This window comes from Mirounga leonina, unplaced genomic scaffold (assembly GCF_011800145.1).
Source record: "Mirounga leonina isolate KUSES-001 unplaced genomic scaffold, KU_Mleo_1.0 Mir_175, whole genome shotgun sequence".
Lineage (NCBI taxonomy): Eukaryota > Metazoa > Chordata > Mammalia > Carnivora > Phocidae > Mirounga > Mirounga leonina.
The window spans coordinates 10,896,674-10,917,109 of NW_023270453.1; the positions used below are offsets into that span (position 1 = coordinate 10,896,674).

At 48.2% G+C, this 20,436-nt stretch overlaps 1 protein-coding gene across 8 annotated transcripts in view; it reads right to left on the reverse strand.

Annotated features, from left to right (window-relative positions):
• CELF2 (CUGBP Elav-like family member 2) overlaps positions 1-20,436 on the reverse strand; it is a 300,840-nt gene that overhangs the window by 37,494 nt on the left and 242,910 nt on the right. For all 8 annotated transcript variants that reach the window (XM_035021670.1, XM_035021674.1, XM_035021671.1 and 5 more), the window contains 3 exons: positions 18,394-18,552; positions 14,799-14,862; positions 5,631-5,765 (listed from right to left, as the gene is read on the reverse strand). In XM_035021670.1, the coding sequence (XP_034877561.1) occupies positions 5,631-5,765; positions 14,799-14,862; positions 18,394-18,552 (358 nt within the window). The remainder of the gene's footprint in view (positions 1-5,630; positions 5,766-14,798; positions 14,863-18,393; positions 18,553-20,436) is intronic.

Sequence of the window (20,436 nt, forward strand, 5' to 3'; positions counted from 1 at the left end):
CAACGGACGGAGGGCCAGGGCGGACGTGGGGGCCGCTCTGACAGCACAAAGGGAAGACTAGAGCTTCGTCCACCTGGAGGGGGGAATACAGGACGTTCCAGAGAAGGAACCAGAACTGCCTGGATGCGTGGAGGATGAGACGCACAACCAACCTGGAGGCTGGTCTGAAGTGGCCGAGGAAAGCGGAGATGAGCCATGTCGTGGCGGCGCTGCTCTGTGGACCGAGTGATTCTCAGGCTCCTGGGGTTGGGGGATCCCTGGAGCGGCCTCGGGGGGACATGGCCTCTCCCAGGGCCCCCTGTGTGTCTGTCCCTCTCCCGGCTCTTCACACTCCACCCGGCGCTCCTGTCCCCCACGTGTGACAGCTGGGCGGCGGAGGTGCGGGGCCCAATCACACCCGTGACACGGGTTCCCGCAGGGTTTGCACGCAGATACACATGTGGGGGACAAACGCCTCTGGTCACGCTGAGAGCCTCTGGGGTGACCCTGAGGATAACTCCTCATGCAGCTGCCCTGGTGACAGGGGCATGTGACGCTGAAGGGAACCACTCACCGTTCCTTCTGACCTGAGGACCCCAGGAGGTGAGGATCACATGGAAACAACTCTAGGCTCCGTGAACCTTAAACAGCCCCCGAGGAGGGGCCACCATGTCCTCGGGACTGTGTCTGTCCCCGCCTTCAAGGAGGCAGGCCACCTCTTGAAGACAGAGAGGAAAAAATATTGCCTCGGATGTAAAGGGAGAACTATTTGAAAAGCCAACGGTGGGAATGGAAAAAAAAATCCTCCCTAACATTTTAAAATGCCTTATATACTATCAAAGGAAATTATCTATTATCCTGAAGTGTGCACTTGATTGAGTGTACTTGCGGAAGCATTTGGAGAATTTTAGAACATCTTAAAAAAAAACAGAAGGCAGTCAGTGGAATAACGGGGTACATGAACGCAGTATTATGTTTGAGACAGAAAATGCCAAAGACACGTGCCTGGGTGCTGAGAGTAATGCTCCCTTTCTCAAGCTCTCAAAATCACCCGGCAAAAACAACAAATCCACGAGCGGGGGAGAAGACCAACATTACCATCTTTCTTTAAGACCTCACTGCACACCTTGTAGACAATTTCTTCTTTATACCAACACAGAGACACATTCCTCAAAAGCAGGTTCAAAATTTGGAGAAGAAATGACCCAAGAATTAATTAACTAAATAGGAGAATGAAGTAAACAAAGGAAAAATTATCATATCAAAATAAAAGACAAGAAACACGATTAAATTAGGCTTCAAAAGACCCGTGAGAAGCCCATAAAAGGCGTAATATGCATTTACCTGGTTTTTATTCTTTCATGATTTAATTTCTAATTTTATTCACTACCATCTGATAATTGCATGAAACACTTATGCTAACCATGGGCAATTTAAACTATTTTAATTTTTATTTCAAGGCCACGAGACAAAGGAACCTATTTATTGCCTAAGGGGATTTTTTTTTTTAACAAAAATTAGCTTAATCTTTCATGTTTTAAAGCATAGATTGTTTAAAATCATTTATAATAATGCTGTAGGGAGACTGTGCCTGGGTATGCAAAACTGAAATGCTAAATTTACAATTATTAAAAAAAATAATAGTTTGGGGGATTGACTTGTCCCTTTCCTTTCAAGACGGATTGGTCTGAAGTGTAGGGGACAGCTTTAAAAACAGGGTAAAGCCAAGGCCTGTGCGGGACCCAAGCAATGGGGCATCAGTGCATTTCACAGATGGACTGAACATGATGGTAGGTCCTGTTTTTTATTATTTAAAAGCAAATAATGGCATTAGCCTTGGGAACTACTTCATATACCTTTTATTTCATAGAAAATTGCTCTGATGAAGTGGGGGGTCATGAATTCTACCAGCCGCATTTTCTGTGACTTGGAAAAAGTCCGTGGTGGAAATTAGAGAAATAATTTACTTTCACTTAAATGCCAGATTTTTTTGGTTATGCTTAAGAAAAATAATTGACATGTAGATTTAAAATCCTTGCTGCTGCTACAGGTCAGGATTCTAATGAAATACTTTCAGCTGTTATGCAAAGCATTGCTCAACAGAGAGGAGGAAAACCACTTTCAATGGTGCCCCAGCAGAACTTAGGGAAGGGCAGAACGCCTCTTTGAGAGCAAAGGTAAGGACACTTTGCTCTGGGGAGAAGGAAAACAGATCTCAAGACACATTTTCCCTTTCATTAAGAGCTCAGGAAAAACCTGAAAATGGTCAAATGTGTTTAAAGTTCCTTAAACACACAGGCCATCTTCCTCCGCTGTCTGAGTACCCCCCACTGGAAAAAGGTTCCAGCGTCTTTGAGCTGCTGACCCTACTGGATGGAAAGCGCGTGGATCCAGGGACATGGCGGCCCCCTCCTCTCTGCTCCCAGCACCATGGCTTCCTTGCTGGTGAGTGATGGTGCGAGTGCCCTCCCACCTTCCCGCTTGCTTGCTCGCTCTGTCTTCACCTGAATGCTCCTTCCCTAGCCAACCAGGTGGCCTCCAGCTCCATTCACTCTCCACCACGGTCGGTCTGGTGTGTCCTCACAGCACCGCCTGGCCTGGCATATATGGGGGGCGCTGACCTGCTTATTTTCTGAGATCCCCGAACCAAGTGGAAGACGCCTGAGAACAGGGGGCACGTCTGCTCTGCTCCCCGCCCCCCCCAGCCCCCTGCACCCGGGCCAGGGCCTGACACCAGACAGCCCCTCGTATCTGTTATCTCTCAACTCCGCTGTCTACACTGACCAACTCATGTCCTGTGTGCACTTGACTTCTTAAACTGACAAGTCTTCTTTTAAAGAACGAAATATTCAAATATTAGTTCTGATTCCCCAGAGCCAAGGCACATTCCAGCCCAAATATCACAATGGGAGAACATATCTTAATAAAGTCAAATGAACTCTCACAAGCAAACAACAGGCCACATATCATTAGCCAAACTGTCCACTTATGATAATGGTCCGTCTCTGGAATGGCAGAATAATTTCTATGTCACTACAATACTCAAAATATCAAAGTTAAAGACTTTTAGGGCTGATGGTCCAAACTGTGGGCTAAATGGCTCCTTGCCATTTAAGGACAAATTTTTTTTCCCTACTTTATTACCAATAATTACCAATTATTTCCTACTTTATTCCCTTTATTACGATGTGGTCAGCTTCTGCTGGTTACTCTTGATAAAAGGAAGAGAAGATGAAGACCAAGGTTGGAAAAATTATAATTTACTTTTGCCAAATATAGCTAACATTGATTTGCCTTTTTTTAAAAAAGCTACTAATCCTCTTTATTTATTTATTTTTTCTAAAAGATTTTATTTATTTATTTGAGAGAGAGAATGAGAGACAGAGAGCATGAGAGGGAGGAAGGTCAGAGGGAGAAGCAGACTCCCTGCCGAGCAGGGAGCCCGATGCGGGACTCCATCCCAGGACTCCAGGATCATGACCTGAGCCGAAGGCAGTCACTTAACCAACTGAGCCACCCAGGCGCCCCCCTCTTTATTTTTATATAAGCAAATAAAAAGAAATCAGATTATAATGACTTTCAGTTTTTTTCTCTCCAAGTAAAACAGAGTTAAAAACATGAGCTTCTATGGTGAGCACTGTGAATTGTGCAAGACTGTTGAATCACAGATCTGTACCTCTGAAACAAATAATGCAATATATGTTAAGAAAAAAAAAAAGAAGATAGCAGGAGGGGAAGAATGAAGGGGGGGAAATCGGAGGGGGAGACGAACCATGAGAGATGATGGACTCTGAAAAACAAACTGAGGGTTCTAGAGGGGAGGGGGGTGGGAGGATGGGTTAGCCTGGTGATGGGTATTAAAGAGGGCATGTTCTGCATGGAGCACTGGGTGTTGTGCACAAACAATGAATCATGGAACACTACATCAAAAACTAATGATGTAATGTATGGTGATTAACATAACAATAAAAAACAAAAACAAAAAACCCACATCAGCTTCTGACTAAAGATACAATAAAATGTGTGTATGATACTTTGTGCTCTTTTAATGTAATCATCCCATAGTCCCCATAGGGGAGATAAACATCCTTATTTAAGAAAATGTTTTTCAATCTGATTTATAAAAAAGGTAAATCAGCGAGGTCAAATGGTTAACTTGCTTTTAAGAAAAGTCAGTACTATTTTTATAAAGGGGAATTTATGTCAAAGATGCCTATTTCTTTTTTTTTTTCTTTAAGATTTTATTTATTTACTTGACAGAGAGAGTGCGTGCGCACAAGCAGGGGAAACAGCAGAGGGAGAGGGAGAAGCAGGCTCCCCGCTGAGCACAGAGCCCAACACCGGGCTCGATCCCAAGACCCCAAGATCATGACCTGAGCCGAAGGCAGACGCTTAACCGACTGAGACAACCAGGTGCCCTGAAAAAGGTCTATTTCTTAAACAGGGTCATCGGAGGATTTATTTAAGTAACAAGTTTATGTACTGCATTAGAGTTGTGACTTAATTTGCTGGAAAAAAACCCAAACAAACAGCTGAAAGTTGATTTTTTGGAAATACCATCTACTATGCCAAACGAGGCCCGCATATGGTAACGGTACATTTTGGAAGACATTTTAGAGAACCAAGTCAACACAGCTCTGTGCTACTGCTGGGGAGGACAGGGCACGCACGATGAGTTCCCCCGACCTCTCCTAAATGTCCCTGCGGCGCGTCTCTGCAGCCTGGACTTGGGGAAATGTGTGTCATACCCAGGGTTTCATCACCAAGCCACAAGCTTGGCTTCTGAGGGGGGCACAGGCTCCCTGGGCGGCCCCACTGCTTCCTGCGGTCAAAAGCCTTAAGAAAGCCGGCCTGCCGTGTTTTTTGGGTTCTCCTGAAAGCGAGCCCCGCACTGGCCCATGGGAGTTTCTTCAACACCCTGCTAGTGTGCTGGGCAGAGCCGGCAGAGGGCCGTGGGCTTTGCAGGGCTGGGAGGGAGCCCGGCCAGCGCCCGGCCGTCCTCCTCCATGCACCCGGGGCGGGGGGAGCCTCATCTATCAAGGCCTAGAAAATTCAGAGAGGAAGAAAAGCCAGCAAAACAGTTTTTAAGACACAAATCATGGTATCTAAGCAACCACATTATGTCTGGCTCGGATGAAAAGAAAAATGGCATCTGCTTTTGAATAAGGCGACAACATTTCCGAAGAGAAAGACTTTAAATTGCATCGCCCAGAAGGCGACTGGGAGCCAACAACAAGGATGTTCCTCTCTAGACCGTGGGTTTTGAAAGCAAACGGGCAGGGGCAGGATGGAGTGGCTGCGAAAACAGGACGCCGGAATGATTAGCGATGTTGAGATGCAGCAGAGAGTTCTTGAATGGCTAAGGACCACGACAAAGAGAGCCGAACACACAGGAGGGAGAGAGGGAGGCCCTTCCTGGAGGCGCCCGCTGGAGCGCTGACCGGAGTGGGCGGGGGCCGGCCACCAGCTCGGTGGTGGAGTCCCTCCCAGAACACTCTCTTCCTTGTCTGCCTGGGAAAATCAAATGCACAGGCCTTGGCGCTCGGGGTCTTTAAAAACTTCACACGGGTCCAGCCCCCCCACCCCCGACGCCCACAGCCTGCGCTGGGCGCCGCCCTCCCCGCGTCCCCAGAGGGAGGGCACCCCCTTACCGGGACTGGTGAGGGCTCCCAGGGCGCTGCTCGTGGTGGACAGAGGGTTTGCATTGGTGGTGGTGGCTGAGGTCTGGGCCGCGGCCGCGGCGGCCGCCAGCGTTGCCAGGTTCTGTAACTGCAGAGCATTCATGCCTGTGGAGGGAAGAGAAACGCCGCGTGAGCAAGAGGCCCGCTTGGCCGGGCTCCAAACACGAGGGCAGCCGGCGAGAGCAGGGGCCCCGGGCAGCAGGCCCTGCGAGGGCACGCTCTGCCCAGCTGCCTTGGTGACTCGGGCGCCCCCGCGTGTCCCAGCGGAGCCACCTACTGCTTGCCCGGCTGCCTGTCCGCACCCAGGCTGCGTCCCCGACCGCCCCCTCCCAGGGCCGCAGAGATCATCGGGAAAGACGAGGAAGATTCTGTGTGTGCGCTGGCCACGCAGCTGTCCGGAAACTGTGAGCCGAGGGCTGGGCGGCTGCAGGATGGGCCGCCGGGGAAGCCCACTGCTGGCACCAAGAAGGTTAAAAGCTGCTCTGAACTTGAACTGCCGTGGCTTCCTGGTGCTGCCACCTTACCAGCTGTGGGACTCGGGGCGAATGGCTTCCCCTGGTTTCCTGCTTAGTGAGCGGCACTCTTCCCTGCTGCTCACCTCCAAGGGCAGGTGCCGCTTAAATGAGATGAAGATCGCAAACTGCTTAGCACTGTGATGGGCACCGCATCAACACCCGTGTTAGCGACTCTTACGGATGTCCTCTCTCCACACTTACTGTAAACGTGAACCCTAAAATGTGACCACGGTAGGAACTCACCAAACATCTGAGGAATAAAAAAGCGAAGGAATAAAAACGGCAATGCTGTCCTATTTTTATCTGTAAAGTGCTTGTATTTGCATTTTCGTGTTTTAAAGAAGGAAAACGTCTTTAACCAGAATGGATCTCTGGCTAGTGAAAACGAAGAGAGCAGTGAAAACAGCAGAGAGAAGTGAAACTTTGCAAGAACACGAGGGTGGGATCAGCTGAGATCTGGAGGTGTCATCTGTCATGGGGAGGCTGCCTGGCCTGGGGGGGGGCTCGGGGGTGGTGCCCGCATCGCCTCCCCACCTCTGTTTCGCAACCCAAGGGTCTCTGAACATTCAGTCTTGTCCATGATTCACTTCACACTAAAGTACAAGCAGGCAACCATGGTTTTCTCCCTACACAGAGGAATTTTATACAGAAAGATACTAGCGTTAAGTAATCCGCTTAATTTTACTTTCTTCTCATGTCTCAAATCCAGGTACTTAATAAATGCCTACTGAGCAAATTTAATCTGCTTTAGAGAGACTGGCCAGATCACAGCTTCCTTCTGTGTTGGGGGTGGTGGTGGATGGAAGGGTGAGAGAATGTTCTAGCAACATACCTGTGAAAGCCCCTAGCCACGGGCGTGGAGCCCTCCGCCTAAGCATGGCTGCGAGCACCACTGCTAGGCTCACTTATCCTGCTCCTCCAGCCTGGCTGCCTCAGTCACAAGCCACTTTTACTCAGAAGAGAGTTCCTGATGTTTTTGCTGCAAAATGGCTCCTCATTTTGCTCAAAATGACACTCTGTCTTCTTCCAGGACACATCCAGCCTTCTTGGCTTAGGGGGGAAGCCAAACACCTGTTTCTCAAAATCCACTTAGGGCCTGGGGATGCTTCAAAGCAGGACACAAGTTTTTGTGGAATCCTGCTAACCTCTGCAAGGGAAGTGCAGACTTCCACCAACCCTGTTTTCTCTAGTTAATGCAACTGGAGTGAGGACTAGTTCCCAGCCCCGACCCCCCACATTTCTGCTTTTCTTGATGCAGAGGCATCCCTTCCTTCACCCGGTCCTGTGTGGCCAGGGCCTGGGCTGCACAGCTTTCTCTGCTGGCGACAAAGAGCCACGATTTCCTAGAGGCCACGCCTCGGCAGGGGCGCCCATGGTTCTGAGTAGAGCAGGTGCCAGGCAGGCTTCTCATGCTTCACACGCGCTCCCTTCCTTAGTGTTCGTAACAAACCTGTGGGACCAAGTCACTGGTGGCCCTCCCCACACCACAGGCTGAGAAAACAGAGCCCGGAGAGGTCCAGCCCTGGGGAAGCAGAGCCTCTCACAGCGAGCCTGGCCTCTCCCTGCCACCGCGGCCTCCCCCCGATAGCTCCTTCTGGCCTTCTGGTTCCATCTGCAGCTCTTCTTCCCTCCTCTTCCTCAGGGCGCTTGCTCTCCACTTACTTCACTCAACTCTGCACCCTGAAATTTAGGGGGGATGGAGCAGAGGAGAGAAGGGTGGTGAGCATAAGACTTCCGAAGGAAATGTGCCTGGGGCACTCGAAGTCCACGTTGACCAGCTCCTCACACTGGCCACCACGGCCCGGTGCGCATCCGACGGCGGGCACAGGGGGAAGCTGCAGGGGGATGGCAGAGCCTGGCACCACCGGGCCTCAGTCCCACTTGCTGGCCTCCTGGGATCTGATGGGCAGCCTTCTCAGCGCTCCCTGCTTGGTTCGGGGCTCGGGTCCCCGGGAGCGAGGCCTGGGGTGCGTGGTCTCCAGCGGGAGCTGAGAATGGAGTTAGCCGGGAACTGGACCACACCTGTGTCCTGCATCTGGTTCTCTAAATCACAGAATCGATCCTTTAATTTCTTAATGTGATTTCCTTTTCCATCCATTACCAGAATCCCCAACATCACAGATCACTGGTTCCGGATTCCTCGGGGAACAAATGGGCCATGACCTCCTTCTCGTGAGGACCGAGCGTGTTGCAGGGCTCTGTCCCTTCGGTGTGGTCCTCAGCTTTAGTCAGGGTTCTTAACCGCCGTCCGCCAAGGGGAGGCCGGGGGGCTGAAATCATGTGAAGAAGCGTGTGTAGCATGGGCACCATGTTCCTGGGGACAGAGCCTCGAGGTGAAGCAGCTCCCACCTACCAAGGGGCATGAGTCCTGGCAGAAAATCATCAAGCTGGAGGCCTGGGCTCAGGCAGTGGCTGTGTCTGGGCTGGAGTGGGGGGTCTGAGGAAACCAAGACTCGGAACGGACTGTGCAGAGGAGGGGAACTGAGGACAGAAACAGCTCTAGCTCCCGTTCTGAAGACGGATGCACAAACAAGACCGCGCAGGGAAGCCAGACGAGCCAGGGACTCTCTTGGAACTTCCAGGCTGAGGCTGAACCCAAGGGGCATGCACACTGAGCCGGGACCCAGGAGCCTAAGGCAGCGGGTCAGCCCCCTCTGCAGGGCTCACTGTGGGCTGGCCACGGGGCAACAAGGCTCCCGCTCCCTGCGGCGTGGCCTTCTGTCCAGCCCGATGGAGGCCCAAGGCTGGTCCTCTAGTGTGTCCCTGCAGGAAAACAGCCTCCCATGGGTGGTGAGGGCCCTCTAAATGCTGCTGGCCCACCACCCTGGTCACAGGGCCAGCCCACCAAGCGCCTGACAAGTTCCTCCAGGGCACAGGGATCTGGACCCTTCCCTGCCAACAGCACTAAGCCTGGTGGCAGATGCTCGGCTCTTCCTGCCCCCTCCTGTGCTCCCACAGCCAGTGTGGACATCACACATTCTATCGGTCCTATTGAGGGAAGGGCCTTGGGGGCCCATGCTGCCTCCAGAAAAGCCACCTGCTCTGAGTAGGGAAAGCAGCCCTGAAGCTATACATGTGAGGCCCTCGATCCTCTCCCTCTTCAACCACACCAGACCGTCTGTGGCCACTCTGGTTCTCTGACGTCAAGCATCTGCACACTCAAGCACACTGGCCTCCTCTGGGCCCAGCAACACTGGTGGGGCTCTCTGCATCCCCATTTTGGTTCTTTTCTGTCGTTTTCTTGTGTCTTTGGGGTGTGTGAGCCACCCCGTTCCTTCCTCGCTCAGCTCCCTTCATGGACCCTCCGGGCCGTCCGCCCACTGGTCACCCTCTCCGTCACCCCCGCACGGTGATCTGGAGGGGGCGCCAGACAGAGCGGCCTGGCCAGGGAGCTGGGCCCCAGCCTGGGGAAAGGCTGTCTCCCAAGAAAAGCAACCGCTTTTAACCTCACCAAGCACTCTGCTCCAAGGGGCGCCACACAAACCAGGGGCAACAATCTGGGTGACTAGAAATACAAAACATTTAAATACATTTTATGAAATCCCACAGCATGCCAAGACCAAGATGGTAAAAAAAAAAATTGGGAAATATAGGCATTCAACTTTTCATTCGTTACTTGGGAAAAGAAAAATCCTTCTCCAGACGAAGAAATGATGTACAAAACAGATGTGCAATATGCCTACTTGAAATTTAAGATTTAAAAAAATTATTTATAAGGAGAAGGGCATGAAAATTTAATTTAATGTTCACCTTAGGTAATTTTGTGTCTTATTGTTCATAGCAATTACCATAAATCTGCATATCAATAAGCAAGAACAGATGTCAGTTGTTACAAGTGCTTGCCAATCAGGTCTGTTAAAAAGTGACAGATGGGTGGTTATGGAATGTTCTCATAAGGCCTATTAGCACATTCGCAGTGAGAGGGTGGGAGGCTCCGCTCCAGGAAGGCCTGGTGATCTTCTTCGCGAATCCAGAGCCCCCACCTCGCGACTCAGGTGCCTCCAGGCGCAGAGACCCTCAGGTCTCCCGCGCACCAGCTTCTGCAAAGGTCTCCCCCTCTTGTCCTCTTGTCCCAGACGTTCTGGGACGGCCTTCTGGAGAGACAGGATCCCGCGCCGAGGAAGGGAGAGCGGCTTTGCTGTTTTGAGCACTGTGCTGTATACTCTGTTACTTTTAAAACTTAGGCCAGATTTTCTGGAAGAGAATTACTACCAGCTTCACGGACTCGGTGGAGTGCAGCAGTTCTGTCTCGTCTATCAACACGTAAACTCCTTTTGGTCGTAGCTCCGTAAATGCACAGATAAACTCTTCTTCTTTGTTGCTCTGTAAACGTTTAACTTCTTTAATGACGCCTCCGCGTGCTGGGGGTGGGGAGGGGGAGCCAAACCAAAACTGCCCTAACAAAACCCAGCCCACTCTTAACACATGTGCAAGGCCTTCCAGAATGAAGGGAGGCCGCTTTCCTGTGCTGCTTCTCTGTGCACTGTTTTGGAGCGTGCTCTGCATTCCTGACCTATGGCTCGGGTTTGTTATTTGGCCCGTGAAACCATGTGCAGAGGAAGGTCACTGCAGTCTGTGTTGCGGAGACACGGAGCACCGGTTTACAGCTTTGGCACAGTCCGGAGCTCGGGTTCGGATGCGCCTGAAAGTTGGACCTGCCCCTTTCTGGCGCAGTGACTTGGGGCAAGTTTGTTAATGACTTTCTAATCCTCGGTCGCCCCACCTGTGAAGCAGGATGCTCGTGCTCCCTGGGATCTCTGTATCTGGGTCCGTCCTGTGCCCTCGCCCGCGGCTGTGGTCTCACAGCCTTATTATTTGACACTTTTCTACTTCAGTTTTTTCAACGGCAGTGGAGTAACGAAGTGCAGGTTTTGTCCTTGGCACGCTGAGGATAAACTGCGTGATGATTTCAAGGAGCGCCGTTAAAAACAAAATTGTGAAATAGGACCCTTGCTTATCTATCTAGCACGGTGCTCTTTTGAGAGGAATGCGGTTAGAAGAGAAATTCATGACCGAAAAGTCACTTTTCCCTAATTCCTTCTTCTTCTGGGAAAAAAAAAAAATCCAGACTCTTAGCCCAAAGTTTCTGAGATTTCAGAAATTCATGGGACAAATATCACAGCTGAGTGAGAAATGGACAAGTTTTTCTTAGAGGTTTTAAGAGGGAAAATAAAATCAATCAACTTTAAGGATGCATGGAAAGTACAGGTGAAAGCATTCAGCTTCTAAAGATTTGAGCCTAATCTAGTTTCTGCTCTTAAATTCTATATTCAGTAAAGGTTCCCTTCTATAAAATCACGAAGCACATGTGAAGTTATTTTTAGTTTGAAAGGGAAATGGTAAATTATTTTGGGGAAACAAGTATAGTTGATGCCTCATGCCATTTTATTGAGACAAATACTTCATGACTTGTCATCGATAATTTTTCTCTTTTTTTGGCTTTATTTTCTGCTCAAACAGAAAGTGTTTTACTCATTCGAATGAGACATTTTAGACTTCAGTGATAAACTTCAATCTCCTGAAGGATAGACTGTTATATCTTGAGAGTTGTTCACAAAAAATTATTGCTGGTTTCTGAAATGATGTTTCTCTCTCTTTGGTGACAGCGTTCCAAGCCAGACTGCTTGAACTTTACAAGTGGAATTTATTTTATGGCGCCGTAAGACGTAAAAACTGCTTTTGAATCATGCAGGTGCCCATCTGAACTGTGCCACAATCTCAGCCCCTCAACAAGCACTTTAACCTCAGGTGAGATTTGGGATAAGTGGCCTCTTAAGATTTCATCCTATCGTGTCTACCGGATGTTATGGACCATGCGCTAGGTCACGTTTGATAGTGTACCAACTATTGCCAAATCCTCGACAACTCAACCGTGAAGATACCATCATTAGTTTATATAATGTTTTCTTGGCTTAGAAGGTAAGGCTAAAGTCAAATTTCTCAATTGAAAGAACAGGGTGTTTAACTTAAGCTTCCCTGGGAATATATCCAAAATATCAATTTCCATTTGTCGATTTATAAATGTAGTCACCCATCCACTCCAAAATAGTCAGTAGCACCTCTCAGCAGGGCCAGGCTGAGTGCCTCTTGGCTTGGGAGTGTTTGAGGAAAGTAAGGAAGGAAGGGCTTTAGGGCACCCCTCCCATATTATGTGGGGTGTCAGGGAAGCCTCCTTTATTTTTTAAAGATTCATTTATTTTAAGAGAGAGAGGGGGGGAGAGATCGCGAGAGCGAGCGGGGGGTGGGGGGGTAGTGGGGGAGGGGCAGAGGGCTAGAAAGAATCCCAAGCAGATCCTGCACTGAGCACAGAGGCCAACGTGGGGCTCGATCTCATGACCCTGAGATCATGACCTGAGATGAAATCAAGAGTCAGATGCTCAACTGACTGAGACACCCGGATGCCCCAGGGCAGCCTCCTTCAGAGAGGTACTTCTATTACCAGTTCACTTTATAATACTGGTCTGGATGACTGGGAAAGACAAAAGTTAAGCCCAGCTTTGGGAGAGGATGAAAGAGCAGGAGGCCATATAACTTGATTTTACTGGCAAAAAAAAAAAAAAAAAAAAAAAATATATATATATATATATATATATATATATTCCAAACCAGTGTTTCAAATAGGAAGATGAAACTTGATTTTCCCTATGAATGAAGAAACCACCTTTCTAGAAATCACCAAGCAGATGGAGCCCTGACATCAACATCCTTGATCTAAACGTTCAAGGTGATGGTAGACAATGGACGGCTCAGCATTTGATTTCACAGCCTGTGCAGACTTAGTGTGCTGAATTTTAGATGTTGAAGTTTCAAGAACGGGGTGTTTTGGATGGCCCAGAGCATTTACGGAATGCCTTTAAATTCGCCACCTGCTCGATGCACCTTCTAAAGTGACTCCCGGATAGCTTTAGTTTCTAAATGAGCGCGCAGAGCATGTAAATGCTAACATCCTGACCTGTGGCTGGCAACGCAGAGGAGACCACCGTCTAATGAAAAATGACAGGGCGCTCTGTCCACCCGGGAAGATGTGCTTGGCAGTTGCCTCAGGACCCAGTGACCTTCTCTGCATAATTCAACTGTTGGAGTGGGAGAGCCAGAGGCTTCCTCTAAGGAAAGACCCTAATTTTGGATCTGGGTGGGTCCATACCATTAGAAGGAAAAATAAATCTTGCATTGGCTGAAAATATGACAAATCTTCACATTTATTGTAGAGCTTGCAATCTGGAGGTTTTCTCTTTAAAACACAGAGAACTCCCTGGATATTTTACTGTTGTCTCTCCAGTTCCCTTCGCAGAACTAAAAATTAACTATTTGGTGTGATCCTTAGCTCCAAGGCCAGTTTCCCAAACTGTATTCATAAAGATACTGCTGAAAGACTGAACTACTTACCATTTTAACATCTATTTTTTCCCTAGTAAACCAAAAGCAGTATTACAATCCAACACACTGGCAGTGTCAGAAGATTTAAAGCCCAGCAAATAATTCTGCATTTTTTTTTTTTAAACTGTAGGCCAATATATTCTGTCAGACGACAGGTTCCCCTTAGCCTGTAGGGCTGCAGGGGAAGGCTGGGCTGAGGATCACAGAACACATGTGAGGACAAAGTCCTTCCAGATCCATTCAAAGTGAAACAAACAAACAAAACCAAGGATAGCTTTTTAGAAAAAAAAAAAAAAATGAGAAAAAAGGAGTTCTCATAGTGACAGGAAAAAAAAATCTAGCTTCTATTCTGTACTGTCAGGTTTCATTTCATTGAGTCAGGGTGTCCTTCATTAAAAACAAATGGTGCTTGATTCTAATGTGCCAAAAATCTGTTCTTCTCCTTGTCCTCTCCCCCCATCTTTCTGGAATCAAACGAGGGAAAAGTGTCCTTGCTGTTCCTCACGGCAGGTGAACAGCACCTGTGTTCTGATAGATTGTGCGCGCTGCCTTCCCTGGCCCCGTGGAAGTTAGGGTTGGAGCCTGGAAGGGGACGCCGTAGGAGTGACCTTTCACTAATCACTGCACCTCAGTGACTACTGACATAGCTCATTATACAAAGAAATCCTTTATGACCCAGCTTTCAAATCCAGCCCCACTTTGATTTTCTCGAGAACAAAGATTATACTTGCACATAAAAGCTTCTGATGTACACTTCTGTCAACTGGGGTACCAAAGTAAAAAAAAAAAAAAGGCACCCTGTTAATTGTCTATGGTTATCAGGGGACTGCAAACTGTATCAAAGATAGGCCTGCAATCTTGGCTTTCATTATGGAGGTCAGAATATTTGTTGACTGCTTATTAAAATTTTAGAAGGACGTCAATCATTTTGGCTGCCCTGGATAGAAGGAATCTTATTGGAAATTCCCCAGCAATCGATCCCATTAAAAAACAAAACCAGCAGACAACTCTGGAGGATACGACGGAGGGCTTCGCAGCCCCTCCAGCTCCCACAGTTTGAGAAGCCCGAGGTGGGAAAGCAGCCCCCCAGCAGCGGACTCTAACTGTAACACCCGAGTCCGAAGGCGAACACGGCTGCTCATTGCTCTCTGTTCTTCGTTTTTCCTGCTTGTTTTCTTGGCCCTCTGAAGCCAGCCAAATTCAGACAACAGCACGGTCCAAAGCAAAGGCATGTGTCATGACTTACCAGCCATCTGCTGAATGCCACTGAACGCACCCAGGTTGCTGGAGGAGGTGGCTTGCTGCAGAAGCTGCAAAGGGAGGGAAAAGCGGACCGTCAGACCAAAGCGGAGACAGGACCAGGCAGCTTCCGAACCAGGGGCGGGGGGCGGGGGGCGGGGGGCGGGGGGTGGGAGGGTGGGAGGGGCGTCCAGCTCCCTGTACATTTATACAGTCGCTTGCTGCTTCCTATTCATGGGATGAAGATTCCCACAGTTGGGGCTGTAAATCCATATTAATGTCTAATCTCTATTAAGAAAGAGAGACACCGGGGAAACTCAGTAACACTGCTACCTAAAAACAATCAATTTAGTCTTTTTAACAACCAGGTGTTACATCTATTGAAACCAATGTGGCGTGACTAACGCGGGCTCTCTGTAGCCTAGCGGTTACCACAGCTCAGCTCTGTCAATCAAGGCCCCTCCCTCGGTCCAACAGCTCAGCGGCCTTCATCCTCCATGGGAAGCACCTGGATTCATGGAGTCTTGGGCCAAGAGAGACATCACCACGGTAACTACAGACACACAGGTACGCCTGTGACCACAGACCAAGACAACAGTCACCCATCTGAAGCTGGTCTTCATTGGCAGAGGGGAACATACAACTTGTCAGGATTTAGAAGTATCTGGTGTGATGTACAATGACACTGTGCATTACAGGTATGTCGTTATCTTTTTAAAAAAAAGGTTAACATCCCTGTCTCTGCGTTTTTCCCTGGCGCTTTCAAAAACACATCTTACCCCCCGAATCAGTGGGTATCACAAGGTAAAGGCAAGTGGTTACTGTTGTAAAGTGCTGAATTCAGCTGAATGATAGGTTAATTTAGGTGCTATACTGCTAACATAGGTTTACTGATATCCTCTTTTTGATAAGGTAGATCAATACAGGCTTCGTTTGGAGGTAGGAGCAAACATATAGTTATCTCCTATGCACAGATGTACACAGATACCAAAAAGGCAAAGATTCACCGAATTTATTATTGAGAAATGTTATGAGACTATGTGCTTAGGAGGAACAAGACCAATTTGTGATTTTTTAAAAACAGCTTTCAGAATTTAGTTGGAGCACTGGAGAACCACACAGAGAGTCATTCCTCTGGGCAAGGGTAGGTTTTTTCAGTTCAATACCAAGCAAAGTCTACAACTTGGACAGGACTCAGAAATGGGCATCTATCCACTGACTTAAAAGCACCAAGTGGAATGGAATCTCAGTGGCTGATTCAACCTGAGTCTCAGTTACAATGATATTATGGGGATTAACAGTGACTGGTACCAGAAGAATGTGATGTTTACTCATCCCTCCTGACTCGATGAAATGCACTGCCGAGGTATTACACACAGACTCAGACACGCACACGAGGAACAGTGAGGAAGAGGCAGCTAGGGATTAACCATTTTGATAGAGAGAAATCCCTTCCTTTGGTTTGATGTCGTGGGTTTCCCATTCTCTTGTGGTTACAAGCCCTTACTCCCTTTCCTACTAGGTATGTTTAAAAATTAAAGCGAAGTAAAATTAATAAGCTTTACAGCTCATTGAGGAATTAATACTACCTAATGAGGTATGTGGAAATACCTGCAGTGTCCTTAAACTATTACCCAGGACTCTATCCACTGATAACCATTCTCCGGTGGGACAGAGTCAGAATCTACCCCTCAACCCACAAGTAGGGAATGTCTCAGAGGCTCTTCCAAAGAAATGGACTTCCAACTGAAAGGGGCAGAACAAATATGGCCGAGAAAGAATGGGAGCCCACAGTAGGAGCAAACATAATTAAGATCATAAAAAAAAAAAATGTTTTTATAAATGAGGTTGAGATGAATTCTGAATTCTTTTCCAGGGCACAGCAATAATTTGCAGATGCGGTCAAAGAAACGTGTGCCAGAGATTTTCGTCCTCCGTGAGCCATGGGAGAGGTGCCAGAAAACTGGGGACAGGCGCAGGTGTCTGGGTTTTTAGAAACGATGGAGCAGGAAGTTGGATTCTTAGAAATTATGAGAAGGTGAGCCTGACATCAACCTCTGATCCCAATTCTGATATCCATAAACAGCTGGCCTGTGAAAAACTGAAAAGCACAAGTTTGGGGAAAACAGCTGTTAAGCTAGACTCATTTCTTGTTTCATAAACTCTTAGAATGAGAGACCAAGAAAACACTATGGCAAAGCAAATACAGATTTTTAGCTCTGATGAAATCGCTCATGATGTCTTTGTGGATATGACTGAGAAATGGCTATAAGGTGACGGTAAAGTCAGTCGATGTCTTTATTAAAGGCTCAGCTGAAGATGGGAGGAGCGGGTACCTCCTTCATGAAGCAAATGTGTACCGAGTAGGAAGTACAGCCAGACCCCACTGGGCACGGGCCCGGCTGCGTAAAGGGAGGAAAACGAGCCAGAGCAGAGGGCTGTGATCCCGCTCGACAGACTGGTCTAGGTGCAGTTGCGTAACCTCTTGGAGCCTCTTTCCTCCCCTACACGGGAAGGCTCTTCTTACCTTTCACAGTCAGAGGGAGGACTGTCGTACAAACCGCGCAGGCTCTGCTACAGAGTAAGGCTAATAGATCCTGCAGTCCCGGGAGGGACAGTTAAAATGTCAGGTGACAGAATTAGGAGAGAATACACATACACGCATGCATGCACGCACGCACACACGGGCACACCCCAAGAGGCTAGGACACCGGGCCCAAACTTGCGATATGAAACTATAGTAATCAATGTGAAGTCCAGCCTGTAGGTGCCAAAGCAGAAAAACGGGGTAGACCACCACGATTTAGCAGTGGTTCATGTAAAAATAAATAAGAAGCTGGACCTTCTGCCTCACGTGTGACGTGGTTAGCACGAGGACCCCTCTCAGGCCACGCAAAAAGATTTTAAAGTCCACACTAGGGGTCACTGCCCTGTGTGCTGTTTAGATCTTACCAGGGGAACCGACTTAAATTCTGGTCACTGGATTTTACTAAAGACATAGACGGAGATGGGGTAGCACAAGGAATAACAGGAACGTGAAAGTTTAAAACAGTGTCACGTAAAGGAATGGTTGAAAGAACTGGGTTTATTTGCCCTGCAAGAGGATCTCATTTTTGGGTTCCGAACGGATGGGAGAAACGTTTGATTTTGTCAGCGCGGTTCCACAGGGAAGGGCCCGGACCACCGAATGGAAGGGCCCATGGGGCTTCGCGGGGAAACCTCGATGGGACGCGCTAACCTCTGGGGCCACACCTGCCTTGGGGTCGCTGAACTGCCGTCAAGCGTGCTGCGTCCCTTCTTATGCAAGATGTTATGAGGTCTCTGAAACACACCGGTTAGCAATTTAGCCTCGTGGGACTCGCCTCAGCCTCCATCAGGCCAGAATGACATGAGTCATGTCCTCACGCTACTCAGGTTACCTTGGAAAAATTTTCTGCATCAATGCTGATTTCAAATAATTTCCTGAGATTCAAAATGCCCCCACATGGAATTCTTTTGAGAACTTGGCGGGGGGGTGGGGGTGGAGGCGGTTTCGGGAGGCACAGCGGGGACGGCCCCCCTCCGCCCTTTCGGGGCCCAGGCGCTGGCGGTCCAGCACTTACGGCCAGGTACTGCGGGGTGAGTCCGCCCAGACCCGTCAGGTTCCCCCAGGTGGCAGTGTTGAGCTGCTGCATCTGCTGAGCTAGCTGCTGCTGGAGGCGCCGCTGCTCCTTGTCCTTCTGAGTATCGGCGAACTTGACTACGATGGGTGAGGAGCAGCCCTGTGGTCAGACACAGCGGAAAGTGAAGAGCGGGTTACCGCCTGGCTGAATCCTCTCGTGACACTCAGCCCTGGGTCTAGCTCTCTCATCTCAACTATCTCTGAGCACACGGAACCGTCTGGAACGGTTGTATTTTTTTTTTTTTTTAAACAGTCTGATACTCCTTCTTCTTCTCTGACCAGTACCATCAAGAGAAACTTCCAGACACTGTCACTGGTTTCTCTGGGGATCTGGCGGGCGGTGAAGCCATTTGCTCTCTTGCTCTGGTTATTAAACTGCCTCTCCTCCTCTCTTCGTGTGTCTTCCTCCAACCTTTCCAGGACCTCCTCAGAGACAAGAGACCTTATCATCATTCTTTAATTAGGCTTCCTGGTGCGCTTGTCTGCAAGATAGACTTGTCTGTGTGTCTGCCTGTTTCCGCACGTGAGCAGGGGACAAAGGAGAGACGCTTCCGTGGGAAGGAAAACGTCCCTCGTTCATGTATTTATTTTTTCACTCTTCCCAATTCTCAGTGCTGCATTTTTGAACTTTGGAAAGCGGGTGTCCTCCCGACCCAGCACTACAGATAGGGAGAAGAGGGTTTTGTTTTAGGAACGCGGATGAGGGCAGGACAGGTTCCGAGAACACAGGCACTGCCCAAGGTAACTGTCCGTGTTTTCAGAGAGGTCTCTCTTCCTTCTCTGACGGACCTACTCTGTCCACCCTGCTCAAGGCCCCTGCAAGCCACAAGGCTCGGAAGTATATTCTAGTGAAAGGAGCTGGATCTGAAATGGCAGGAGGCGTCTACTTGGCTTCTATCATCAACGGATCTCACCATTCTAGGTGCTTCTTTTCAGTTTTCATTCCCTTTAAAAGGCAGTGAGTAAGGGCAATGAGTGAGCGCATGGCCAAAGATTATAAAATAGGACGAATTCATGTCCGAGATGGATAAAATCATTAGGGAAAATAAGGGCCTGAACTTCCAGCATGAAGACTTCCCTCCCTGGGCCCCTCTGGAACATTCTCCACTCAGTCAACACTCAGCAGAGACATGGGCTCCTCCCTCCCTACCCTTCTCTTTCTTACTACAGCTTGCCTACACATTTCATCACCATTAAAGCCGTTAAATTTTGCTGAGGTAAAAAGAAGTCATTCCACCTAGGTGATTTAAAAAAAAAAAAACTTTCATTGAAACTCAGCATGATAATGGGCCTCTCTCTCTCTCCTCTCAGAAATTTTATATTCCTACTTAAATGAGCTCTCTCTCTCTCCCTCTTTCCCTTACCTTCGGGTCATTTTTCTTTCTCCTAGAAAACAAACCTGCGTGTGTTTTGTTTTATCACCTTGGGTAGTTACTGGGGATGGAGCTGTGAATATGTGAGGCTACTGTGTCTGTTATTACCCAAAATTAAAAAAAAATGTGAGAAAATCGAGGTGGCTGTTTCAGTTTGAACTTCCAGCGTACTGGTCTTCAGCTCATAGCCACAGCCACAGGACAGAATGTTAAATGTCAGTCAACCGCATGAAAATAATATTTCCACCACTTAAAAAATCTATACTTCATTTTTCTTCTCTTTGTTGCTTTAAAGAGAGCAAATACTCTGAAGATGGAAATTATACAGAGGGAGGGTTTGTATGGAAAGGGTTGTTACTGTTGTATCAAATTTGTTCCATAACAAATCATAGCATCTCCTCCTAAGAGTACATTTACTATTTTTTTTCTTCCTTAAATACCAAAAAAAAAAAAAAAAAGAAAAAAAAAGATAAAGAAGCAAAAAATTAGGCCCAAAATAACTTGTTTAAACCATAAAAAGGAAAAACGGGATGGGCGTAGATTGGAGGAAAGTGGAAAAATAGAAGGTACGATATAAAAATTATTTTAAAGAACATGTTCTTTTAAACATT